This window comes from Hibiscus syriacus, unplaced genomic scaffold (assembly GCF_006381635.1).
Source record: "Hibiscus syriacus cultivar Baekdansim isolate YM2019G1 unplaced genomic scaffold, ASM638163v2 tig00111708_pilon, whole genome shotgun sequence".
In the NCBI taxonomy this organism is placed as follows: domain Eukaryota; kingdom Viridiplantae; phylum Streptophyta; class Magnoliopsida; order Malvales; family Malvaceae; genus Hibiscus; species Hibiscus syriacus.
In genome coordinates, this window is record NW_024063159.1 from 1,201,063 (window position 1) to 1,228,119 (window position 27,057).

Here is a 27,057-nt window from a genome sequence, read left to right on the forward strand (position 1 = left end):
CATGTAAACAAAAGAAGGTTTATATCACAAATAAGTACCAAAAGTTGATAAACTTTAGGTACTTAATTGTTATATAAGCCTAAAAAGAATGAGAAACAACATTTCCTGCTGTATTTTATTAGTCCTACAAGGGAAGTGCAAGTTAATAAGAACTTCAGTTCCCTACATGGTATCATCACACCATTAAATTGGGGTTTAAAAACCACTAGTTTTTCTTTATTAATTCAAAGATAATAATAAGATAGATCTGGGTGTCACCTGTCACAGCTTATTTATAAGACTAAACACAGTTACTTTTCTGCAAGTAAACTTTTGTTCTTAGCCTTAAACTCAACCCTTAATAAAACTAATACTGGAGTTGTCCAAAATATCTACTTAAAATAAAGCTGAAACAATGAAATGTTTAAAATTAAGACCCTGCATAAGGGGGCTCTTAGTCATGGTGAAGGTTTGCTGCCATCTAATGTCAGAAGCAACTTGTATAAATCGGGACGTCGATCACGAAACACCCCCCAGCAACTTCTTTTGGCTTTGATTTTGTCAAGATCAAACGGTGCAATGAGAACAGCTTCATCCTTGTCATTAGCTGCTGCAACAATTTCCCCAGTTGGTCCTGGAATCCAAGTATTGATATTTAGACTTATTTTGGACCGATAAAACATGGAAGAGAGAAGATTCATCAAATTCATACCTGCTATAAAGGAATGGCCGTAGAATGTAATCCGACTCTTCCCATGCTCTGTCTCAATGGTTTCCTTTCCGATGCGGTTTGAAGCTACTAGAGGTACCTATATAAACAAGATATCCTAACCGTTTACATTCTAGCAGTTAATATCTAAATTTCATAATAGAAGAATACTCGGGATGACTAAGCCCTCTGCTACGATCACCAGATACACAATGTCTAGCTAACAAAATCTATCTAATAACAGGGAACAAAAAAGAAATTAGCATGTGAAAAAGGGGATATTTGGATTTCAAAGCTCACACCACAATATACAGTAAAAACAACAAAAGAAGATGACAACATTGATAAAGCATTTTTAGCTCACCAGTCTTCCAAGTTCCAACTTACCAAATTTGCACCAGCATGCCCTTGCATCACATGCTGCCAATGCTCACGAGAATCAAGTCCTTCATCCTGCGGTTCGGAGCCGATAGCCGTAGGGTAAAACAATATCTCAGCTCCTTGCAAAACCATACAACGGGCAGCCTCCGGAAACCACTGATCCCAACATATTGCTGACATGCAAAATTAAGCAATAACTTTATGTTGTCTTGCGCATCCTTGTTGTGCAGGTAAAGATAAAATAAACACACATTTCAGAAGTTAAGTTATGTCGCCAGCACATTCTAGCCCCAGGGCAGTGATTGTAATGGCAACAATATAAGATACACCATACATAGGTCCATTCAAGTGACAGATGAAACATTTTGTAATAAACTTGCAAGCTTCATGATACAAATAGTACAATTGTCTAAAAGGAAAAGGAAAAAAAGCTCTAACCAACTCCGATCTTTGCGAATTTAGTCTGGAAAACCTGTTGTCAATGGCATCCATATGTTAAGTAATCAAGACAATCAACATAAAAACTAGAAGTTTCTGAAAAAATGTTAGCATCAGTTGAACTGATATTTTACCAAGTACCTACCTTAAAGCCTGTATCTCCCGGATTAAAGTAGAACTTTTCCTGGTATCCTGAAAGAGAGGGAAGAAACTCAATTTTACTAATCAAAACCAAAATCAAAATGAATTATATCTTATTGAAGCTATGAAGCATTAACTTTCTAGAGACCTGGTCCATCAGGGATATGAGATTTCCTATAGAGTCCAAGATCGGTCCCATCAGCATCAATGACGGCTATAGAATTGAAATAGGCATTGTTTGCCTCTTCAAAGAAACTAACTGGTAGCACCACACTCAACTCTTTTGCGAGTTCCTGCAACCTGAAAGCATACAGTAGACAAAAACAAGTCCAATCGAGTAAATAATAAGAATCTGCAAGTCAAAGCAAGTTTAGCTGCTCTTGTCAGAGAAACAAGGCATTGATACAAGCAATCAACTTAAATTTAGAAGTTAGTATGTAGTGATTTTACCTTTTAATGGTAGGGTGATCCTTATAAGGCTTAGCACGCTTAAAGAAATCCTCCCTTTGTGCTTGACAGAAGTAATAGCCCTCAAAGAGTTCCTGAAGACACATAAAGACACAAGAATAGAAAGAACTAGTCAGCAGAAAAAGAATGAATCATTCGGATAGCTTATTTTCTATTATATTCATACCATCAATTACAGAATTGTAAATGTATAGGAGAAAATAAGAGAAGTTAGATGGTAAGAAAATTCATTTTCCCTTCAAATTTCCATTTTGGAAAGCCAGGATTTCACAGCATTAAGGAGCTATTTTTAGCCCATTAAGAAGACTAGAAGTGACAGCGGTATCTTAACATAAGCTGTTTCTTAGCATAATTTCAAAAATCCCCGACAGAATCAGTTTCTAAGGGCAGATGTTCTAATCTACTTTATTGTGTTATTTTTTAAAAGAAGTTATGCCAAAAAGTGTTTATCTTGATCTTAGTTTAACATCACAACCTGTTTTAGTGTACCTACTGGTGTTTTCCCCTTTTTTCCCAGGATCAAATTTTTTTCCAGCCACTTCTCATGTTATTGATTACCGCATGCATTCCATTGATATCATTTTATTTATTATGCATATTGTTCAGCATTTGGTAGGTAGACAATGTGTCAAAGTTGAGGAATCATATACAACTTCAGCAGCGATGAAAGATGCAAAAAAAAAGGGAACTAAATGAAGACAGAAGAAAAAAAAAAGAAATCATTTATTAGAAAAGGAACTGAATAAAATTGAACAGCATATACCTGAATAAGAATGATATTTGCACCCTTAGCATGAGCAGCCCTAACCAGCCTGTGTAGAGGAAAGTCATTTTATAAATAAATTGTAGAAACAGAGTTTTTCCGTTCTGGTAAACAGGGTTATTGATTCTGAAATTATTTTTTTATTCAAAGAACAATTGGATATTACACAAGAGGATACATGGGATTTTTATATACATGAATTAGAGACCTAGATAAGATAGGAGTCATCTTTTCTACAAATTAGGAGATAGTTTTTGATATAAGTTAGGATTCAGAGTTTAACTTAAACACTACTTACATAACTAGCATAACAGCTAAAAGAGAAGGTTACCAAAAGGCATGGGGAAATGCCACAAAATATCATAAGACATTAGGGTGAAAGTAGAGTAAGAAAACAAAATGACAACCACAACCAAACAAGCATGCCCCACAACATGAGGACAGCTACATGAACCATATTGCATTACCAAGCTCCATTTGGAGCCATACTGTTAGTAGGCTAGTAAACATCTTTTATATTTATACACATACAAAAAAACACTTAGTGTTTAGTTTTTCCCTCCCCATCCAACATGGCATCCTCTACCGACTTCTCTTTATTAAACACTTGAAGGCATTGGCCTCTGACATCTAAACTACCTTAAATGTACCATCATCAATTGGCACTGAATGGATATATGCCAATAAATCTAAGTGACCTCTAAAAGTCCTTAGAAAGAAATCATTCCAATTACAGAGGTCTAAGACTCTGTCTTCCTAACAAGTCCAAGATTAGGAGCTTCCTTTGACAAGTTCCATATATTATTAATCAAAGGTTCTTCAAGAGATGGGAATTGCAACAAGGGAAAGGCTTCACCAATTGAATCGAGTTTTCCGTGAATCAATCGGTGACACGATCCTTAGCTCTTGTACTCAGCATAGACAATTTTTCATGGGATTAGAATATGCAAATAATTGGGGCATTCAAGGATCTCAAAATGCACATCAAATGTGGCAAGACCTAGAACCCTTTTTTCAAATTCGGTTAGCAAGATAAGCATTAAAATCTGCCAATTGTTTCCTTAGATTGATTCCAAACTCCAAAATGAAAGGACTAAACACAACAATAAGGCAAAAGGGACATGTATCCTAAGAAAAAACAGGACACCAGTGACGGAAAATGTACCATTAAGAATCATGGTAGTTGTCACTATTTAAGACTAAATTGAGATATATAAAATGTGAATGCTAAATACCACAAATGCGCTGAAGAAATATTTAGAGTTAAAGTGAAATGTCACATGTAAACTCTTGGCTTTTATAACAAAAAAAGGGACAAGCATATCAGAAAACAGATGCCAAAATGAAAACTTTGAGCGAAGAAGTTAATGAAATTCAATTTAGTGTATTTTCCACCAATGCTGTGTAGATAAGGGCATATAGCCTTTTACATATAAGTAAATCCAGGCGTTCACTGTCAGCTGGAAACGAAGCATAAGGGTGACTATGAATGGAAAAACACCAAGAATATAATAACTTTAGCTTAAAACCCAAACAAAGTTCAAACTTGGACTGTTGAATGGAACAAATTAAACTTGAAAACATTATATAACAATGACCAGTCTCTAAATCACTTCCTCTCTTTTAAATTTTAATATACTCTTCATCACATTTTAAATAACCTTATTCTCGTGTATAATCAAGCAACCAATACACACCATATTTCTAAAACTCAATCAAATTGAGATAAAAAATAAGGGGGAAAACCCCCCCACAAAACCAGTATACCTGGAAACAACTTGTAACAGATGAGATTAAAAGAGTAGTAACAGATGAGATTAAAAGAGTAGCAAGTTTAATCCAGAATATTTCAAAATTAAAGAAAGTCCCATAAAATCCACTGAAATGAGAAGCAAAGGGGAGGAGGCATAATAGAAAAAGAAAAGAAACCTCTCGGCAGTGGCGAGATTTGTGGGGACATCGTCGGTGCAAGCGAATTGCAAAGCTGAAACAACTACTTGCCTGCTTCCCTTCTCCATTTCTTTATTTTTCTTCTTATGATTAGATTCTCGAAACACCAAACACTGCCGCTGAGCAGAGTAAAACTTAAGCAGAAGAAGAATAAAGCAGTTCAAAGGTTGACCCTTCCGCCGCCAAGACCCTATATTTGTAAATCGTAACACAGAAATCAAATTCGCAACGCGATAGTCAAATTCGTAACACAGAATTCAAATTTGTAACACAAAAGTCAAATTGATAACGCGATAGTCAAATTCACAATGCGGAAGTCAAATTCGCAACGCGGAAGTCAAATTCGCAAAGCAGAACAAAATATTAATTTCGCAACACAAATGTAAACAGTATTATCGTAAATCATAACCTAAAATCCTAAATCACAACTCAGTCTCATCTCCATCTCTCACTCTCTACGGCGACATCCGTCCCTATCTCCGGCGAAATTCGTCTATCTCCATCTCTCAGAGCAACCCTCACAACCATTCATGGTCAGAAATGGAAAATCAACCACCGATAGTTAATTTTTTAATCTCTTATTTTTATTTTGAAATTTTTGTATTATTATTAGATTTTTCTTATATTGATGATAAATTTACTGGTAATTTCAATATATATATAAAGATTAATCATTTCACTGAGATTGCTTAGTAAATTCATTCGGTTGCTGCTAATACTACTAAACTGTTTAGTCTTTAACCCTGTGAAGTTAGTATTTGTCTTTGTTTTGTCTTTTTGTTGAAGAAATGCAATTCATTCAAGTTTCAATTTGCAGAAAAATAGTTTTTGAAACTTAAATTCGCAACACGAAAATGAAAATCGCAACGCAAAAATTGTGATTTTCATTTTCGCGTTGTGAATTTAAGTTTCAGAAACTACTCTTATTCTGCAAATTGAAACTTGAATGAATTGCATTACTTCAACAAAAAGACAAAACAAAGACAAATACTAGCTTCACAGTGTTGCTAATTTAAGTTTCAAGAATAAACTACTACTCTTTATGTTGTCCTTGAACCTGCACTAAACCTATATGTTGTCATTTTAAATGATTATATAAGTGCTTACTTCTGGAATGTTATTTGATGCATTTTGTAAACTATGATGAAATAATGACAGCATGTGAATACCATGCTAGTTTGAAACATATTTGGCTTTGTTTTCACTGTTTAATATCATGTCTGTTTATAGTGTATAATTTGTAGTTTTTGGTATATCTAACTTGGTATGTTTATTGTTTTTGTAGAAATGTTTTTCAGTTGCATTGACCTTAAGGAATAAATTAAGCCTAGCCATTAAAATTGCGTCGACGCTTACACCTCTACAAAGAAAATTGTTTGAGGATACTTGCTTCAGGCCATGGCTGAAAGTACAACATACGAGTGGAGATGCTATGTTGACACATTTGTTTCTTCAAACCATGACTAACGATCTACCCGAGAGGATACAACGTGGTGATGAAGAGATATGGTTTCATTTTACTCTGGCACCGGCGTATACTTGTTTTGGGCGGGAGGAGTTTTGCTTAATCACTGGTCTACGCTTTGGACACGAGGAAGTAACCCGATATACTAGTCATATCTCTCGCCCATCATGGTTATCTCGGGTTTTTTCTGAGATGGAAAAGTTGAAGCCGAGTTTACACGTCGACGACTTGAAGAGATTATTTGTTAAAGATGGTTTTACTGGGATAGATGACCTTGATGTTGTTCGAGTATGCCATTTATTATTTTTGCATGCCGGTTTTTTAGGCAAAGAGGGCATACAACCTATCTCTAAGGACCTAATATTATTGGTAGAGGACCTAAATGCATGGAACATGTTTCCGTTAGGTTCATATCTATGGAAAGCTACCTGGAAGAAGTTGTCGTCTGCCTTTGAGAATCGAAAAAGTTTGCGGGGCGATGGTTCTAAATACACTTTGACAGGCTTTACTTGGGCCTTTAAGGTAAGAATTTCTATATAATGTTTCCAAAATTATAATTAATTATTTAACAATTACTAATGTTTGTGTATTATATTGTTTGTAGATTTGGATATTTGAGGCTTTCCCCAGCATGCGGACATATGCGATAAAAAGATCAAATGATATTCCTAGGGCTATTACCTGGAAAAGGATCCGCATGTTGGATTGGGAAGAGTTACTCCCATATACAACGATGAATGATGTAAGTTAACACACAAATAATACCATATATAAACAAGTTATTACTAGTACAAGTTTAACTTTGTTTGAGCTTTTATATTGTTAGGAGGCCAACTATCTATTACAGAGGCTGACACCCATAGAGGTTGAGCTTGCCACTGATTGGTGGCAAGCTAGTAAGTGGTTTTTTGATGGGACGGATGATGAGCACCCCCCACTTCGAGAGCCATCACCTGATCGAGCCGATTCTACAACTCGACACCCGGAGCCATCACCTGATCGAGCCTCTTCTCCACCTCTACCATCACCTATTCCATCACATCATCGAGCCTCTTCTCCACCATTACCTCATGACAGGCGACCGACAAAGAGGCCACGACATTTATCTTCCTGTTCTCTACCTCCACGGGATGAGTTAGGGGAGTTACGTGATGAGGTCGGTGTTTTGCGTCATGAGGTCGATACTTTACGTGAAGATAATGGTGCATGGCGTGATGAGGTTCGGTCTTTACGTGGTGAGGTGGATTTTTTACGCGATGACAATGGTGCGCTACATAGTGAGGTATCTACTTTACGTGATGAGGTTGCCGCTCTACGCGAGATTGTTTCATCGTTGTAGAATGAGGTTCGTACTCTACGCAATGAGGTAAAATTGTTTAATACTATACTAAAAATGCAAATAACCTTTTTTCGGCATTATTTATTTATTTATTTACTGATTTATGTATTAATTTATTTTCAGCGGTCCGATAAGGTAGATGCTTTACGTCGGGTTTTTCTTGCACGATGGGGTTCACGCATCAAACATCGTGCACATGCCATTACGTCTCCGTTCACCCCACTAGTGCCAAGACTCTGTAAGAAGAAGCTCGATGCACCTATCATCATTCAAGAGTCATCTCCTATCATTCAAGAGGCCCCTCTCATCATCGAAGAAGCCCCTCCCACCGTTCAAGAGGCCCCTGTCATCGTTCAAGAGGTCCCGCCCGCCGTTCAAGAGCCCGATTCACATGGCGTCATATGTCGACATATTGATAAACACCCTCCCGTGCCCTATATGATGGATGTGAGTTGGCTTTCGTATGTGTTACCGGCCAATACCGTTCCTCAGAAGGAGAGGGAAACACTACCGAACACAATTACGGATAATAAAGACCGCAATTGATTTTTATCTACATGAGCGGAGCAAGGGGTGTTATTCTGACCTATGTCAACTCGACGATGTTATTCATTTGTTTCTTGATCGGTCTTGGTGGGGTATTTTATTAGGGGTTGAAGATAATGACTATCTCAAAGGGATGGTAAGTCTTATATTATTCTTATATTGCATTTTGATTAATTTTTTAAAATTATTAATAAATTCACTAATATATGTATTTTTTTATAAAACAGCATATTGATGCATGGGTGTCACGTCTTCTAATAATAAGGAAATTGAGGAAAATAAGAAATACTCGATGGACTATTATGCCGACGTCTTTTCACGTAGCTCACTTGAAGGATCCGAGAGATGCTTCATATACGTTGGGTAATGGAAAAGCTAAACTTTATCCTGCGTGGTGGGAGGTCGATAAGGTTAGTATTTATTTGTTGAATATTTTTAAAGGTTTTCATAAATTTTATTTGATGTGCGCAATTATTTATGATTGCAGGTGTTTATCCCTGTTTTGGAACGTCGTCATTGGCTTCTTGTCGAGCTTCAGCTCCCACCCCTGAAGACAATGGTGTATGACAGCATGTTGAATTACATACCATTGTCTGATTTGAGAGATATTATTTGTAAGGGATGGAGTTCTCATTTGGCGAAATACTTGGACGCGATTGATTATTAGACTAATTCTGGAAACAAGAAGCCAAAAAAGTTCAAAGTTACAATGATCAGAGATGATACCACGCCACAACAAACGGAGGGAGCTAGAGGGGATTGTGGTCCTCTTGTATGCATATGCTTGGAGCGTTTGACTACAGGAAGTAAACACCTTCTACCTCCCACAGATAGAGATAGAGGTGCAGTAGACTTATGATTTCGGCATTTTATGGCTCGAGCGATATATGCGAGATGTTGCTTACCTGCATCCGCATGCTGAAAGTTTGCATAAACAATTGGTAAGTTTGAGCAAGTGTTGTTAACATATATACTCTTTGTTGGTTTGAAAATGTTTGGTTAAGTACCTAGAATTCAATAATTTGTTGTTTGTTGGTTTTAGATGTGTAGAAAGTGTTGTTTGAGCAAATGTTTGGTTTATGCAGGTTATTCCTTACGTGAGCTGCGTGAAATTGATGTATTTGTGCATAAACAACAGTCTGGTGTACACTTTTTTTGCTTGTTTAATTGAATTTTACATTGAAAGTTGATTTGTTTAATTGATGAGGAAATAATAATTATTTTTTGCTTGTTTAATTGATTTGTAAAAGTTGATTTGTTTAATTTGATGTGTAAATAATAATTATTTTTTTGCTTGTTTAATTGATTTGTAAAAGTTGATTTGTTGTTTTAAATTCAATCTACATTATGTTGAAGGCAAAAAAGACCTGTTGAAGGTACAAATTCATAACGCGAAAGGTAAATTCGCAAAGTGAAAGTAAAATTCGCAACGCGAAATAAGCGCTGCGATAGTCAAATTCGTAACGCAAAATTCAAATTCGCGTTGCGATTTTCGGTTTGCGATTTCACGTTGTGAATTTGACTATCGCAACGCTTATTTTGCTTTGCGATTTGACTTTCGCGTTGATCGCAACATACAACATCAAGTTATATACAACATCAAACACATTCCAAGCTATAAATACAAGCTAAGGACACTTGAAGAAGCAAGAGAACAACTATTCAAGCAATCAAACACAAGAGAAAATCCCAACATGATAACAACTGAACAGATCATAACAATGTTCAAACTCAAGTTACTAATGAATGTCTAACTGAAAATGTATGCATTCACACATAAAATACACATAATAAAACGTTTGCATTTAAAAATCACCTAAGTTAATAAGTCTCAAAAGGTGAAGCCGGTTGTGATTGGGATTTTTTATTTTGATTGCGATTTTGATTTCCTTTTGCTTGGCACCATATGAGCTTTGGATTTTGATGAGGATCCATTTTTTGGTAGAGGAAAAGATGATTGTGATGGCACTGGTGATCCACAGGTCAACCTTGTATGACCACTTTCCTTGCACCGACTACATGTTGATATCCTCTTTTCTTCACCCTTAGACGATATACGATCGTGATTTTTTGGTCGGCCAGGTAGCCTGCTATCCATGACTGGTGGCAAAACTGTTTGTAAGTCATCTGGTATATCCCACTCAGAAGGATGTTGACATGGGTAGACAATTTCGACATAAGTCTGTCGATATACTTCTGTAGTGTAGCAATCCATAGCGTATGCGCTTGAATCATCTTGGTTTAGATGAAGAGAAACTTTTATAACATGGCCACACGGATAACCAGATGTTTGTCATTTCTTACAACTACACGTCTTTGCATTTAGATCGACAAGCCCATTTAAGTTATTATCCAATACTTCAAACAAAGTGTTTGAACATGGTTTAACTCTCCATGACGTTGACTTCACAACACGTTTCATTATCTTTTTTTTTCAGTCCATGGTGTAACACGACGTTCCAATGTTCCTGTAAATTTAAATAAATAATACTTAGTAAAATATATGATAAGTTACGAATTTAAAGAAATAATACATGCATGGTTTCTTTTCTTGTAGTACCACTGTTGAATAGAGGCTTGAAAAAACTCCATTAACATAGTAATGGGTAATTTCCAGGAATGACGACTTAGAGCGTTGATTGATTCTGCACTATTAGACATCATGAAACCATATCTTGCTCAAAGTTGATGTACTCTTGACCATCTTTCAAACACAACATCTTCTAGTGTTTGAGCACATTGAGGCAAAACACGTCTTAAACAATTTATATGCTTATTAAAATCCACTTCTCGATAAGCTTTTACAGCCTTCCAGTATGTCCATTTGTGATTTTTTTTATACCAGCAGAACTTGATTTTAGATTTCTGTACAAATGAACACCACAAAGTCCATGAAAAGCATATGTGAAACACCTTCTAACAGCGTTGTCAATTGAGTTTTCCCTATCGGATATGATTGTCAGATTGCTAATAGGACCTATGCAATCCCTAAGATGCCCCATAATCCATGTCCATGAATCAGAGGTTTCAGATTTGCCAACCTCGTAAGCTATTGGCAGTATCCCATTGTTAGCATCCATGGCTACTACTAATAAGTTTACTCCAAGGTATCGACCTTTCAAATGTGCTCCGTCAACTATAATAACTGGGCGCATGCAAGTAATAAACGAACGAATCTACAAAATCATATACACAAGAAATATAATCATTTAAATGTGAAATGCATACAACTAACAAAAATGAGTCAACAAAATTATAATTATTTACTAACCGCAGCACCAATGGCGATAAACAACAACTCAAAGCGTCCATCTCTATCTGTTTTGATATGAGTTACCGACCCAAGATTTTTCAGCTTTAAATTGTGACAATAAGCCGACAGTTGGGCAAACGATGCTTCTGGAAACCCCCTCAACAATTCCAAGGCATAACATTTGGCTCTCCAAGCTTGAGAATAAGAGATACTAATCTTGAACCGAGCATTCATGTCAGTCATAATTTCATGTCCCCGATATACCATTCCATTCAAAAACATTAACTCAGCCAGAAAACTACCCAACACCTTTTTGTTTGCCTGTCTATGGTGAGGAAAAAACTTGGGTTCTTGAACATGTATGTTTATCAATAAAAGTCCTAACTTGAAACATTTCGTAATCTTTTATCCTCTTTGCAATCATACGCCACGTACAGTTTTTGTCAATCATACACTTTGTTTCGAAACGATCTTTGCTTGATTTGTTAACTTTTAGTTGATAGCCATCTTCCACACATTTCGTATACAAAGCTATCTTCAAGTCTTCCTTTGTATCAAAACAATCATCTTTCTTGATACGAATAACCTTTATGTAACAATCAACTGCTATCTTTACCAACTCTTCTTCCGGTATCTGAAGTAATTCTGGCATATTCCAGTTATACTCCCGTGGCATTTTTTTTCTTTTTCTTTTATTCTGGGACTTCTTCTTCTTCTTTTTCTTCTTCAGGGTTATATGAATTACAGAATGGATGTTCAACATGTTCATTCACAGTCGTAATTTCCTCCTCATTATCATCAATAACATTTTCCTCGACAGCGGCTGTTTCATCATCAAAATTCGGGTATTGACCAATATCAAAATCATTACATGCAGGGTCTGTTTCTTCTTCCATCACATCATCATTGACTAAGATCAAAGTCCGGGTATTGACTAAGATCAAATTTCGAATACTGACTAGTACTCACAATATTTTCTGGTGGCTCATAATCGTCTAACTGATCAATACGAAAACCAGAATTTGGTGCTGAAAGTTGATTGGGATTTGGATTAGGAAAAGGTTGTGGGTTTTGAGATTGTGTTTGATATTGTGTTTGGTATTGAAAATGTGGTGAAACAAAATTTTCTTGGTGATGAAATTGTGGTGGAACCATTAAATTTTGAGGTTGATAACAACGTTGTACATTGTGAGCACCATAAACTGGGGTTGAAGAACTTAGTTGATTACTACCCGCTACTGACCCAACTTTACTACTTTTAGGTTCAATAACATACAATGTAACATCATCTTCTTGCAAAACACTAATGTAAGCAATGAGTCATTCAACATTATCATTGTCGGTTAACAAATAAACTTTACATTTTCTCTGATAAGATAGCCTAAATCCACTTAGAGGCTCTAAATTCAATTTCTTTGCAACACGAAACATTAAAGTTTCATAAGTTAACTTTTTTAATGACAGTTTTAGTTGAAGATTCATGGATAAAGGCACATATTGTAAAACACCATGAACATTCTCCCATGACCCTCCAAAACACAAATCTATCCAAACATGATCAACAACATTAGATGATTTCATTCTACAAATTGTAAATTAATTTACTAAACAAACGAGCTATAAACTAGATATCATCACTAACTTAAAGAAAAACTTACATTTATTAAGTTGATAGTTGATAATTTTGGGAGAGAAATCATTGAAAATTATATAGAAATAAAATTATGTAAAAAAAATAGAGATGGGAAAGGATATCGTTGGATATAGGAACGAATGTCACCGGAGAGAGTGATAGATGGAGATGGAATGAGTTGCGATTTAGGGATTTAGGCTATGAGTTGTTGCTGGTGCGTTGTTATATACCCAAAACATTTGTGTTGCGAAACTAAAACCTGTTGCGAAATTAAATTCGTGTTGCGAATTCGAAAATCTAGTTGCGAATTTGAAATTAAGTTACGAATTTGACTTTTGTGTTGCGAATTTGACTTCTGTGTTGCGATTTACAAATTCGCGTTGCGAAATTGGAAACTGTGTTACGAAATTGGAAACTGTGTTGCGAAATTGGAGTTTGCGTTGCGAATTTGTTGGTCATTTTGGCAAATCCAAAAAAAGTTGGTTAAAATCGTATATTATAAGGCATTTTCGGTCACTGATGTTATTTTTCTCTTTCAGTTATTGCATTTGGGTCCCGCTTTATTTCTCAAAGGCTTAATCCACAAATTGAGCCATAAACCATACCTCATTTTTCTATTTTGGCCCTTAATTTCTTTTAAAAAATTATCCTTAAGCTCCATTTTATCATATTTTTGGCTTTTCTTATTGACGGCTTAAAAGCATGTGATAATTCCAGTCAATCAATTAGCTACGTGATAGGATGAAATTAAGAATAAATTATATAAACCTAACTATTAAAAGATATTTAAAGATGTCGATGAACTATAGTTAAATTTTGGATTAAGTACATCAAAGCCCCCTAAACTTTCAAAAAAACCAATGTGGCCTCTATCGTTTTTTAATTAATGTGGCCCTCAAACTCTAAAAAAGAATTCAATATGACATTTTGATCAATATTTTCTATTATTGACCAACAGTTCCATTAAATAATATTAAATAAATTACACAATTCATCACTCAATTATTTTCTTCTTTTCTATTTTGGTCACTAAAATCTAAAAATTTTCATTTTCGGAAATCCTAGAGACTTCAGAGACTAAGGTGGCGTTTGGTTAAGAAGAGATAATTTAATATTTTTACAATGTAATTGATGGTCAATTAACCTTTTACCATATTCTTTTTACAATTAGAAAATATTAGATTGTAGTTATTTTATAAATATAATTTAGACAAATATTACAATGATTTAATTTTTATACATAACAATAAATTTAGTATTTAACGTTTATATTTCTGTCATCTTGACTTGTTTTTTAATTAAATTTTCCTTTTGAATACCAATTTTTTATAAAATAGAGAAAATATTTAAAAAGCAGTAAAAGTGGAATTTTCTTTCTTTCTTCAAATAAAGCAGGATTACAGCACTGATGATGAGTGGCGGAGCAGTTGAGGATGATCACGTATTTATTTTGAAATTAAAATTTTTTTCGCTCAATTATTTATTTTATTGATTGTGTTTATTTTAAAATTTTATTTATATTTACTTCATTCAAAAAATTATATTATTAACATGTGTATGTTCACTCTTAAAAGTATTTTTTGATTAGTTAAAGATGAGGATGTATTTTTTATGGAGGTTTCCTTCATTTTATATGCTACAGTGCATGGGCAAAATTTCATTGGGGCCAAGACCCAGCCAAATTTTTTTAAGTTTTAAGTAATATTAAAAAAATACATATGTTTTTATAAAAACAAATAAAATTTTTTTTATCAGACCCCTCTCGATTAAAATTTTAGGATATATTGGTTTGACGTTGTTTTCAAATAAACAAAATCAGATTATAATACAGAAATGATATCCACCTAAAATAAGAATCTAAAATTTGACTTGTAAGAAATATTATAAAATTCGGTTGACTCATTCCTCCGGTTGAGTATCATTGACAAAAGCCGTTATCAGAAAACACATCGTAAACTGCTTTACAAAGTTTGATTTTATGCCAGAATCCAATCAAATAAACCTCACTCCCGCACTTCTAGCTTCATATCTTTAGAATTCAAATACCATCCCAAAGCAGCACCAAAGGTTGCAACACCGGCTCGAACTCCTTAGTTCCGAAACTTATCACTCGATGCTTTCTCGGCAGATGCTCCAGATGTTGAGCTTGTGCTACTAGGATTAGCATCACTTGCAGTACTCCCTGAACCTGCACCGGGTTTCTCCTCTGGCTTCGGTCCCTGAAATATTTCGACAGTTCTTTGAATGCTTGACCATTATTCTTTACATAACCAACTTGAATTTTCTGTCTACACGTGGTCATCACAATTTTAAAAAACAACCTTAATCATTAAACCGTTACAGAACCGAATCTTTACAATTCAACAAAAAATTCACAACTAAATGAATTCCTAATAGCAGATCGGCTGCAAATGTAAAATTTCATGACCATACGAGACTCCATATGGGTATGCAAAGTTGCAAGTGTTTGTGCATGTATCATTAGCTGTTGTAATATTATATCATTTTGGGAATAAAATCGTAGGCTTAATAAGTATTAAACGGTTAAAAAACAGCTAAAAACCATTTTAAGCATCTTATCCACAACCCCACAGATTGTAGGTCAAGATAATTCAACATAATAATGATAAGGGCATCCCTTGCGTGCAAGTTTATGCGATTTCTCTCGCTCAGTTTTCTGCAATAATATAAAATTTTGAGCACGTAGCAAAATACAACATCAAAGATGAAGAAAATACACATGGTGTAGGACATTTTGCAGAAGCGATCTAGAGGAAGAGGGAAAACGAGAGAGAGAGAGAGAGAGAGAGAGAGAGAGAGAGAAACTTAACAGATCAACTTGCAACGTTTAGTCACAAACTTCTATGACGCTCGACATATATACAGCATTATGAAGTACAAACCTTGAGCATCATTGATTACCATGAAATATATAATATTTTCCATTCGAATTGCATGTATATAAACTCAGAAACTAAAACTGGACCACTTCAAAGATATTATTTACACTACCATAAGCAGCAATGCTTTCCCTCTAAAATACAAACGAATCTGACAGTGATGTGAGAAACAGAAGAGATTAAGGAAGATAACTGCTTTCACACTTCACATTTACTAGGACAACATGTTTTTCTGTCCAGACATTTGAACCTCACAGGACCTATCTCCGAGAGAATATTATGATCATTACCAACTTATAGATAATCCCAAGTTGAATGAAACACAAGAAAAGGATAAACAACATGACACTTCCCCGGTCTAAAGACAACCTAGTAGGACCTAGGAAGTTAAGAAAATCACAAAAGGGAAAATAATAAAATCTATAGGAAATAAACAAAATGAAAGGAGTTAAAAAACAATTACCATAAGGTTAACACAAACTAAGAACCCTGAGCTCACACCAAAATGTTGATATTTATATGTGTCGTAACCGGTTTTCGTCCGGGCATGAAATTTTTTTACTTGACGGGAAAACTAAAATGAATAAATAAATGATTTTGATTTAAAAAATATTTTTGGAGTCGCCATTGACCTTTTTGGGTTAGGTAAGTCAAATACCTAAAAACAATCTTTTAAAATAGTTTTCAAGAAAACATAATTTAAAAGATAAACTTATATGCGTATAACCAAAAAAATTTAATATAAAAGGATTCGTGGTCGGTTACGTTTAGAGAATGATTAACACCCCTATAACGCCCAAAATTAGTACTCATTAATTATAAATTGTCTCTTATTATTAGAATTTTAAAAATTCGAATATATATTTAATTTATAATCTCGTTGTTTCAAATTTATCACTATAATTTTTAAGAAAATCTATTAATATATATATATAAGAGATATTTATTTATTTAGAAATATCAGAAAAGGGCTTCTAGGTGCTTTAAGACAGCTCTTTTCTTAATATTAAAAAACAAATAAATACAATAAAGTATTTATCTAAAAATAGATCAATATAATTTATAAAAGTAAGATATTTATTTAAAAATATCAGAAAATGGACATCCAGTTACTTTAAGACTGTCATTTCTTAATATGGAAAAATAAATATATATTAAAATATGATCATTTTTAAAGTAATTTATAAAATTAAATTTATAAATAGGATTTTAATAGAAAAAAAATAAAATAAATATTATATATATATATATGACTAAATAATAATAATAATAATTAAATATATTGAAAATAAACATATTAAAATATATTTAAACAATAACTAAAATAAATGAAATTAAAACTATAATATTGAAATATAAACAATAATAAAATTTGTAATTAAATGAAAGTAGTGATTAAATTATAGCATATAAAAATTAAATATTCTAATTAGTAATTAATCATTTAAAATTATAGGGGCTGAACATGCTATTTTACATTTATTTAATTTAGGGACTAAAATAAATATATATCGAATTCAAATATTACATTAAAACAAATTAAAACTTGCAATTCGTGATTAAAATATAACATATTAAAATTAGAAGTTCTAATTAAAATATTATGAAAACTAAGTATCTATAGAGTAATTTAACCATATATATTTATTTTGGATTAAAATAAAAATTTATTAAAATTATGAGGGCTAAATCTGTTATTTACCTAAAATATATATCATTTTATGTAAAGGACTAAAGTAAATAAAATTAAAATTAAGAAACCGAATTTAAAGTTCCAAGATTTGATTTTAGTGACTAAAACATAACATTACAAAGTTATGATGGCAGCAGATATAGTTTACCCATTAATATAATTACGCATATACCCCTCCCAAAACAGTGTCGTTTAGGAAGGGGTATAAAAACCTTAAAATGAGCGACCTAAAGGCCATTCTTCTCATTTTTTTTATTTCCTCGTCTCTCTCTAAAATGAGAGAACCAAAGTTCTCTCTATCTTCTCTCTAAAATTCCCTCATCTGAGGGAATTCCGTCGTCGGCCGGCAGCCGTCTGCTGCCGCCAACCTTACCGCACGCCACCGCCTCCGGTGGCCGAAAAATACAAAAACCTCCCAAATGATAGATCCGGGTGATCTATACTCAAATCCGACCCTAGTTTCTCCTAAAAAGGCTCCTATTTGCCTAGATCTAAAAAAAGTACCTTCGGTATTTTATTTCTCTGACGAGATTTGGAGGCTCCGGCTCGGTAAGGTTTCTATCTATTTTATTTTAGTGGTTTGGTTGTTGTTCTCTGGCTTCCTGGTTGCTGGCGTTCTTTCTCTCTATCTTTTGTTGGCAGGGCTCGATGGCTTTTATAGCCACCACCGGCGATGTCTTCGGACCGGTTAAAAACGCCAAAGCTTGGTAAGTCACCAAACTTCCAGTGGTAACTCACTGTTGGGCGACGTATGCGGCTAGAATGGATCTTCTGGAAGCCTTTGGTGGGCGTCGTGGCAGTAGTGTCGGCAACGTGGAGCGGCGACCGCGTGTCCCTAGGGTTATGATACCCTAGGGTTTCATCTGGCATGATGTGGGCCGTTGGATCAAGGTTAGATCCAACGGCTAAGAAGAGGAGCAGCGGCTGGAGAAGATGAAATCCTAATCTATTTAGGGTTTCCAAATTTGGGATGGTTGGGTTTTGTTTGTAACTGGGCCTGTCCAGTTTTGATTGGGCCTGTAATATGTAATAATTATTTATTATTTAATAAAAATAATAATAATAATAATAATAAAATAATAAAATAATTATAATAAATCAAAAAATAAAACACAAATGGATAATAAAAACTAGTATCTTCAATATGCTAATGGTAAATGATGAAAACAGCCTGAAAAGAACGAGTACCTGTATGTAAATATTTCAGCAACCTTTTCTTCCTCACTGAGTACCTTCCCACTCCCACTCAAGAACCTACAAGAAATGTATCTGACGACTGTTCTGGTTGCCACAGTAATTGACTATATAATACCTGCAATCAGCATAATATAGACAATCATGTAACCAAAAGGAGCTGAACCAATAATCTCGTCTTACCACCATCAAACAAAGCCAATTTCTCAAGATAAATGAAGTTATGGTCAAATTAAAACTATACACCATGATTCAAAAGATCAAAAATCACATCAAACAAAAGAAATCAAATAATGTCCTAAAACTAATCAAACCCTCAGGCTTTGGAGACCTAAAGGACTAAAACATATGAAAGTCAAAGCAAAAAATTCATCTCTAAGTAGACTAGACTAAAATCAAGGATTTATTTTCCCATTTTCATTTAACTCATTCCTACTTTTCTCTTTCATTTCTTAAATCCGATGTAGTAGACCCCAACAAGGACTAAATCGATCATTACGAAGTTCATCAGATTAAATTACAGAAATTGCATTAAATGATCTAAAGAAAAGGAGACGTTAGTAGACAAAAAGGGAAAACTAAATGTGTAAATAAAATTTATTTACATCGACTATATCTTAATTAAAACCTATGACGTGTGATATTATTCGATTGGAGGATTAATTTATTTTAATTTATTAAAAGTATGATTACATTGAGAGAATATGTAAATAACAGGATCAAATGTGTGATTATACCAAAATATTTAACATCGGGTAACCCGTGGTGACCACATCTTATATAAATAAAAATAAAAGTGACTATATCTTAATTAAATAAAACGAAGGTGGACATGTCTTATGTATTCTGAAATCAACGACCAAAAGTGGATAAAACAAAAACATAAGTGATCATCCGTGTAGTTAACCCCGAATTTTAAATATAATGTGTAATTTGATATATAAATCTTTTAGTATTCGAAAAATAAACGACGGAAAAAATTCTGGGTTCAATCCAGGTGTAGCTTGCGCGTTCTTGATTTGAGTATTTTGTTTAGGGTTGCGAGATCTATATAAAATTTGGGTTAGATTTAAGTAATGTTTGCATTTTGGTTATTGATTTGAGTATTGTGTTTAGGGTTGCGAGATCTATGTAAAATTAGGTTTGATTTACGTAATGTTTACATTTTGTTTACTAATCCGAGTATATGAATTGGAATTGAAATGTTCGACTGGCGTATGTGAAATAAAATGAGTAACTGAAATGACAATTTTCATCGTAAATTCATTTTTATTCAATGAGATAATATCATTCTCTAGCAGCCATTTCATCAAATATCAACCACTAAACAGGTATCAGCATCAGGAGCCACTCTTTGCTTCTATTATTTAACTAAATCCTCAATAGACAATGCAAATTCCATTCGCATGAAGCACAATATGGAAGAAATAACGCAAATTTTAATCCAAGATTCCAATGTTCCCGGTTGGCTTCTAACCGAGATCTTCCGACCGAAACACATTTTCATGTTAACTGCATCTCTGATAGATAGTTCACTTTAATTTCCGGTTTGCTCGTCTTTACATCTATCACAATCATAAGTAAAATTTCATATAAGGGGTGAACTTCTAAAATTTCAGGTGAAAATAAACTTAGAAATAAAAACGATAAAATAATATTTAAAATATATAATAATTTAAAAATTTAAGGACGAATAAAATTATGAGTCGCGATTGATTTCATTAGCAGAGATGATGTGACTACAAATAGGTTCGTTCTCCGACAGCCCACGATCTACAAATAGAAAAAATCTCTTCAAAGACCAGTGAATGGCATTGTTCAATGGTAAACTGTCCTTTAGTCGATGACGAGTCATACTAACTGTGTGGAAGTTTCCACCATCGAAACATTTTTTTTCCAAATTTACTCGGCAAACAAACTATTTAAACCGACCCCATTTTACATTCACAACTCATTCCAAGCACAAACACACATAGTGCTGCGTATCTGAAAACGGGAGCGGCGGTCGGTTTTCGGTTCTTTCCGACTGAAGAGGAGTTGGTTTCATTCTACCTACGTAACCAGTTAGGCGGCATGAGACGGGACATGCACCTTGTTATCCCAGTCTCGAACATTTACGACGTAGATCCATGGGCCCTTCCAAGTACTTATTCTTCACCCTTTCATGTTCTCAAATCACTATAGTTAAACAAGACTTCTTCAGCAAGTAGCCTCTTCAGCGTTGTAAAGGAGACAGAGCAATGGTTTTACTTTACACCAACACAAGAGAAGGAAGCTCGAGGAGGGAGACCGAATAGAACTACGGCCTCCGGATATTGGAAGGCGGCGGGTCTCCGGGATACGTCTACTCATCGGATGATCATCGAGTGATCGAAATGAAGAAGACGATGGTATTTTATAACGGAAAAGCATCTTGTGGGAGGAAAACCAAATGGAAGATGAATGAATATGGAGCCATCGATCCATCTAAGGCTGCTACTGCTCCTAAGGTGAACTTATATTTAATAGTTGCACTTGCACAACTCTTTCGGGCAAAAAAAAAGCTTCCATTTTTAACAATCTTTTGCTTGTTTACCGATTCTGTGTCCAGATGAGACATGAATTCAGTCTGTGTCGAGCCTAGGCCGTATCGAGCGGTGCTCGAGCGTTCGATAGACGGCCGTTAGAACCACACAATAATCCCACGGCAACTGCCGAGAGAGCCACCTTGATGATGGAGATCATAACAAGCCCCTCGGGAGCTTCACATTATGGAGGCGACGGCTATAATCCAGCAGAGGCTGGTGAAGATGATGTTTGGGAACAGATAAAGTAGCAGACTTTCTTCTCCACACTTGTAGATTAAAGGAACATAACAACAAATAACTGGCAAGATCTAAAGGGATTATCATTTTTGGTTGGGCAAAATCCCACGGTTTTTGTAGAGATTTATCCGTCTTTGCTGTTTTGGTTCTCTTTGGATTTGAAGATGTGCTTGCCATTATTATTTGGTTCTGTTTTTATTGATGTATTCTTTTTTCTCCCAAGTTTTTGTTAATATTATAGATTTTCGTTGTTTATTTTTATTTTGTTAAAAATTATATAATATACGAACAAAATATTATTCAGCATGAACGTGTTCATTTTCGTTGCTTAATTAGTGGGTAATGAATCATTGCTAATCACATGAAGTGAAGAAAATACAAACACCTTAGGTTTGATTAAATACATTTGACATAACTGACAGCTTCTATTTGAAGCTAAAATTGGGATATGATCAAGAATAATTTTGAACAATTCCTTTAAAAATCATCAAAATCCTCCTTTGTTTGATGCTGTTTGAGCAGTTTTTTCTGTCCTTTTATGTTTTCCATAATGGAGAGATAATTTAGTATATTATTCTTTTTCATTCATGGTGTTAAAATCACTTTTCTACCTTCAGCCTGTGAGCAGTTTCATTGCCATGGATTACATGACTGTTCTGGATTACAAAACTGTTTTTGCATAATTTATAATCGGATATGTTTTTGTTTTGGGGATTAATTCTATCATGTAAAAGCTGAATATTCCTTTGTTTAGAGATTTATATCCTTGATGGATTTGTTACGTTTCCTTTTCGTTAAGAAACAGAAGATTATCCTTTCCAAGTCAGTATTCATATCACTGTGCCTTAATATAGGGAGAATTCCGTTTTCATACTTGGAGGATATTCACATGATAGTCATGAAAAACTATGGCAAAGTGGCTCATTATGAACCTGCATACGCAATGAACGATGAGTTCTCTCGAGTGCTGCATCAAAAAATGGAGTTTTTCTCTAATAATCCTAGCGCAGATACACTCAATCATGTTAGAGCTGAAGTGGGTGAGGCAAGTATCTTGCTATAGCTGGAACTTTATCGTGTTGGATTTCCCTCATCTTTTTTCGGGTAGCTTGTTCTTGCCATTATGTGTGGATGGGTGCTTTAGAGCGCTGCAAAACCACTTGCTCTTCATTCAGGCTAGGCTAATTACCTTTACATTTCACTCAGTACTTCCCAGGCAATATTTTCAGAGTGAAATGTCTTGGAAAAATTCAAATCTCTAACACCGATAAGAGTGTTCAAGTTTTTCATCACCATTGTTAGCCGATTCTTAATGAGAAAATACCATGGGTTAGCATCTCTTAGAGAAACTATCTATGGCTGTTATTGTCTGTATTGACATCATTGTTGTGAATAGCAGCACGTCAAGTGACTAATGTGCCCTGAATTTGTGATTTATATTTGATTTTTCATATACGTACTGTCATGGTGGAAAACATGGATAAAATACTCGAGAGAGGCGACAAGATTGAACTTCTTGTTGACAAAACTGCAACAATGAAAGATGGTGCATTCCATTTCAAGAAACAATCTAAACGCCTACATCAAGCAAATGCAAAACTCTTGTGAGTAGTTTTAGTTGCTTAATATTGTTTCATGGAAATATAAATAAGTATCCCATTTATTAATGTGTAAATAACAAAATAATTAAGCTCCATGTTAGGGAACTTACATGTCTCTGTGTACAGGATACTGTTGACATGCTTGATTGTTCTATTACCATAATAATTGCTGCTTGCTGTGGAGGCATCGCTTTACCTTCGTGCAGATCGTGAAAGGCAGTCTTACCGGTCCAAGTTTCTGCTTAGGTACGCGTTTGTCTTCAAAATTACAAACTTATCGTGTGGGGGCGTACATACGTATTATAATATAAATTTTATTTTTCATTATCCTTATTTTTTGAGGAATATAATGATAAATTTATTATGATGGTTTATTTTTAAAGAAATTTGAGGGATTTTAAATCATGTTTGCCATAGAATTCGAAGTATTTTTTGATGAAACGAACGTCATATTCGTGTTTAAGATTTTAAAAAGGAGTGAATTAAAAATTTTGGGGTCCAATGATTGTCAGTGATGGTATTTAGTGGTGACCGGTGATGACAACCGACGATGACCAACAATGATGATTAATAGTTAGTGACGAAAACTTTGAGTGGATTTAAATGATATTTCATTTAAAGTTTAGAGGTTAAATTAGATTTTTATCTAAAGTTTAGGTTCAAATTAATATTTTTTAAAAAAATTTAAAAATCAAGTTAAAATTTAATTATTTTTATTATAATAAAATTAACTTCGGTGGTTAAAGGGAATCTTGTTATATCTTAAGATCATAAGTTTGATTAGCTATACCTGCAAGATGTATGTGAATTGTTAATGATCAAGACAAATTATAATTTATGAACATATTCTACTTTATAATCACTTAAGATTTTTTTAAGAAATTGACTAAAACATAACTTTTTCAAAAGTATTAATCAAAATAATACAGACTAAAAATAAAAGAAATCAGCTGTGTAGTTTACCCAAAAATTAAATGTAGTAAAAGAGTAAGAAGGAATAATTCCATGATGGAGCAAAATGAAAGCAGACAAGACAATAAACCGACGACACTGACAAGTGAAAACCGAACCCCCAGTTCCCGGCCCTTATGCCCCAGCGGAACCGAGAACAAAACAAAAAGCCTAATCTCCGCCGCCCCATAACCTTTAACCAAATAAAAAAAACATCAGCGGGCGGGTCCCACCTGCCTAACTCCACCATTAAAGAAGTGCTATCCCATCTCAATCTAATCATCCAAAGGTAAGTGGCATCCACAATGGATGCCGATAGACAAACAAACAAACAGTCAAAGGTTGCTGTCAAAATGCCAGTATCCCCAAAGTCTCCCATCTACCAATTAAGTGATCTTAGGTATCTGCCTGCCTCCATGCCAAAGTCAAAGCCACCGCTTCTTTCTTCCATCAGTTGAAACTTGTTAGAAACAAAGCATCTTTTCAGCCTTCTTTTTCATGGAATCCCTGGCTGGGCCTCCTTTATCAGCTTTACCAATCAGCAAGGATCGCCCACTCTTCCCTTCGTTTCCTTCTTCAAAACTCCATTTAACAACATCAAGGAACACCCGTCATCGCATCAACTGCACCAGCAAGTTCGGCGACTTCCTCCACCTAGAACCAGAGTCCAAACCCGAGTGCTTAGATTTCGACCTGTCTTGGTTTAACCCTTCCGATCGGCCTCGCTTCGATGTCATCGTTATCGGCACCGGTCCCGGTGGTCTCCGTCTCGCCGAGCAAGTGTCCCGCTTTGGAATCAAGGTGTGTTGCATCGACCCTTCACCGCTTTCTGCTTGGCCTAACAATTATGGAGTGTGGGTCGATGAGTTTGAGGACATAGGACTTGTGGATTGTCTAGACAAGACATGGCCTATGACTTGTGTCTATATTGATGATCTTAAGACCAAGTATTTAGACAGGCCTTATGGCAGGGTCTCTAGGAAGAAACTCAAGACAAAGCTATTGGAGAATTGTGTGTCCAATTCAGTTAAATTTCATAAGGCTAAGGTTTGGAATGTGAAACATGAGGAGTTCGAGTCTTCCATCGAGTGTGACGATGGCAGTGAGCTTAAGGCCAACTTAATCGTCGATGCTAGCGGTTTCACCAGCAGTTTCACAGAGTTTGATAAGCCTAGGAACTGTGGGTATCAGATTGCTCATGGCATTTTAGCTGAGGTTGATGATCATCCTTTTGACTTGGATAAGATGGTTCTCATGGATTGGAGAGACTCCCATTTAGGAAATGAACCCAATTTACGAGCCAACAATTCGAAAATACCCACTTTTCTATATGCGATGCCCTTCGATTCGAACTTGGTGTATTTGGAAGAGACTTCTCTGGTTAGTCGACCGGTGCTGTCGTATTCGGAGATCAAGAGAAGGATGGTAGCAAGGCTAAGGCATTTAGGGATTAGAGTCAGGAGAGTGATGGAAGATGAGAAGTGCTTGATCCCAATGGGTGGCCCTCTTCCTAGAATCCCTCAGAATGTATTGGCTATAGGTGGGATTTCAGGGGTAGTCCATCCTTCGACCGGATACATGGTTGCTCGGACAATGGCATTAGCGCCGGTCGTGGCGGAGGCTATCGCGGAATGTCTTGGTTCGACGAGGATGATAAGAGGGAGCCCGCTTTACCACAAAGTATGGAATGGATTGTGGCCTATTGAGAGGAGACTTAGCAGAGAATTTTGCCGGTTTGGCATGGAAACGTTGCTGAAGCTCGACTTAGTGGGAACCAGGAATTTCTTTGAAGCTTTCTTTGATTTGGATCCTTATTACTGGCATGGTTACCTGTCGTCAAGGCTGTCTATTGTTGAACTTGCCTGTTTTAGCTTGTCTTTGTTCGGACATGCATCCAATTCGTCCAGGTTTGATATTGTTTCAAAATGCCCACTTCCTCTGGCTCGAATGTTGGGAAATCTAGCTCTTGAAATTGTTTAGTGGTAAAATTTGAACACCATCTTTCTTGCTTTGTTTCTTTTATTGTGTTGGAACCTATGGAATAATCTCATCACAAATTTCTCTTCATACTAGATTATCACTTTACCCTGTCAGATATGTTTACCCATGAGCTATCGTTTTACCCCCGTGGTGTGATAAAACTGAAAGTTTAGTAGTTTGATGAAAAACACACACATTAGTAATTGAGTGAATATATATGTTAAAGAAAACTGAAAGCAGATACCCCCCATAATAATAATTCGCTAATTATCAAACAAACGATTTGGTTCTAATACCACAAATGGGGGTATCAATTAAAGCAATCACATTTTTATTTTGATTAATCTCATCTGTGTCCAGTGTTATTATATATGCTTACCTATAATGGAGTATCAATATTAGAATCGTGGCACTCTGAACCTGATTACGAGTCATGGGATGAGAGTAATGATATGATCCAATTCAATATATATAAACACATCAAGAGACTCGTGCATATGTACAATATAAACATACAATTTAAGCTATTGTACAGAAAAAGCAAATCTAAACCTGCAAAATTCATCAATCAAACCCGTTCAATTACGCAAGTATAACTCACACGAGTCTAAATATGCATAAACACGTTTACAGCAAGATGAACTATCAATTTAGGGCATTGAATATCGGAACTCTATGTCCAATTTAGGGTATTGAATATCGGAACCCTATGTGCTTGCCTTTATTCCGTTTATAATAGGTAGATTGGAGGCATGAACAGTTCTCAAGACTGAGTCACTTCTGCCACACACCCCTCAACTCTTCCAAGGCACCGGTGGTCAGTTTGATGGCAGGTCATAGTTTCAAACCCAAGTATTTATTAATCTTAT

At 35.1% G+C, this 27,057-nt stretch overlaps 4 protein-coding genes across 4 annotated transcripts; 2 read left to right on the top strand and 2 right to left on the bottom strand.

The window, feature by feature from the left end:
* Positions 1-194: 194 nt before the first annotated feature.
* Positions 195-4,979, bottom strand: LOC120167897 (N-carbamoylputrescine amidase). The gene is made up of 9 exons (XM_039176782.1): positions 4,809-4,979; positions 2,880-2,928; positions 2,099-2,190; positions 1,797-1,948; positions 1,653-1,699; positions 1,508-1,541; positions 1,076-1,242; positions 692-788; positions 195-613 (listed from the first exon to the last, which is right to left on the bottom strand). Exons 1-9 carry the CDS (start codon positions 4,895-4,897, stop codon positions 438-440), a joined length of 903 nt encoding a protein of 300 aa, XP_039032713.1. The 5' UTR covers positions 4,898-4,979; the 3' UTR covers positions 195-437.
* Positions 4,980-15,084: 10,105 nt separating this feature from the next.
* LOC120168045 lies at positions 15,085-19,041 on the bottom strand. Its single transcript, XM_039176898.1, has 4 exons — positions 19,036-19,041; positions 18,847-18,959; positions 15,704-15,742; positions 15,085-15,284 (listed from the first exon to the last, which is right to left on the bottom strand). The coding sequence occupies exons 1-4, from the start codon at positions 19,039-19,041 to the stop codon at positions 15,104-15,106; spliced, it is 339 nt and encodes a 112-aa protein (XP_039032829.1). The 3' UTR covers positions 15,085-15,103.
* A 2,198-nt stretch (positions 19,042-21,239) lies between these two features.
* On the top strand, positions 21,240-21,667 carry LOC120168046 (putative NAC domain-containing protein 61). The gene is made up of 2 exons (XM_039176899.1): positions 21,240-21,341; positions 21,476-21,667. Exons 1-2 carry the CDS (start codon positions 21,240-21,242, stop codon positions 21,665-21,667), a joined length of 294 nt encoding a protein of 97 aa, XP_039032830.1.
* A 2,890-nt stretch (positions 21,668-24,557) lies between these two features.
* Positions 24,558-26,237, top strand: LOC120167895 (capsanthin/capsorubin synthase, chromoplastic-like). Its single transcript, XM_039176781.1, has one exon. The coding sequence runs from the start codon at positions 24,707-24,709 to the stop codon at positions 26,186-26,188; it is 1,482 nt and encodes a 493-aa protein (XP_039032712.1). The 5' UTR covers positions 24,558-24,706; the 3' UTR covers positions 26,189-26,237.
* The last annotated feature ends 820 nt before the right edge of the window (positions 26,238-27,057 follow it).

Coding starts and splice junctions, on each gene's coding strand:
- LOC120168046 (XM_039176899.1), top strand. CDS start 21,240: ATGGTATTTTATAACGGAAAAGCATCTTGTGGGAGGAAAACCAAATGG. Junction 21,342..21,475: donor AGGCTGCTACTGCTCCTAAG/GTGAACTTATAT, acceptor TGTCGAGCCTAG/GCCGTATCGAGCGGTGCTCG.
- LOC120167895 (XM_039176781.1), top strand. CDS start 24,707: ATGGAATCCCTGGCTGGGCCTCCTTTATCAGCTTTACCAATCAGCAAG.
- LOC120167897 (XM_039176782.1), bottom strand. CDS start 4,897: ATGGAGAAGGGAAGCAGGCAAGTAGTTGTTTCAGCTTTGCAATTCGCT. Junction 1,949..2,098: donor GATCACCCTACCATTAAAAG/GTAAAATCACTA, acceptor GTATGCTTTCAG/GTTGCAGGAACTCGCAAAAG. Junction 1,700..1,796: donor TCATATCCCTGATGGACCAG/GTCTCTAGAAAG, acceptor CCTCTCTTTCAG/GATACCAGGAAAAGTTCTAC.
- LOC120168045 (XM_039176898.1), bottom strand. Junction 15,743..18,846: donor GCTGAAATATTTACATACAG/GTACTCGTTCTT, acceptor ATATTATTGCAG/AAAACTGAGCGAGAGAAATC. Junction 15,285..15,703: donor CGCATAAACTTGCACGCAAG/GGATGCCCTTAT, acceptor GAAATATTTCAG/GGACCGAAGCCAGAGGAGAA.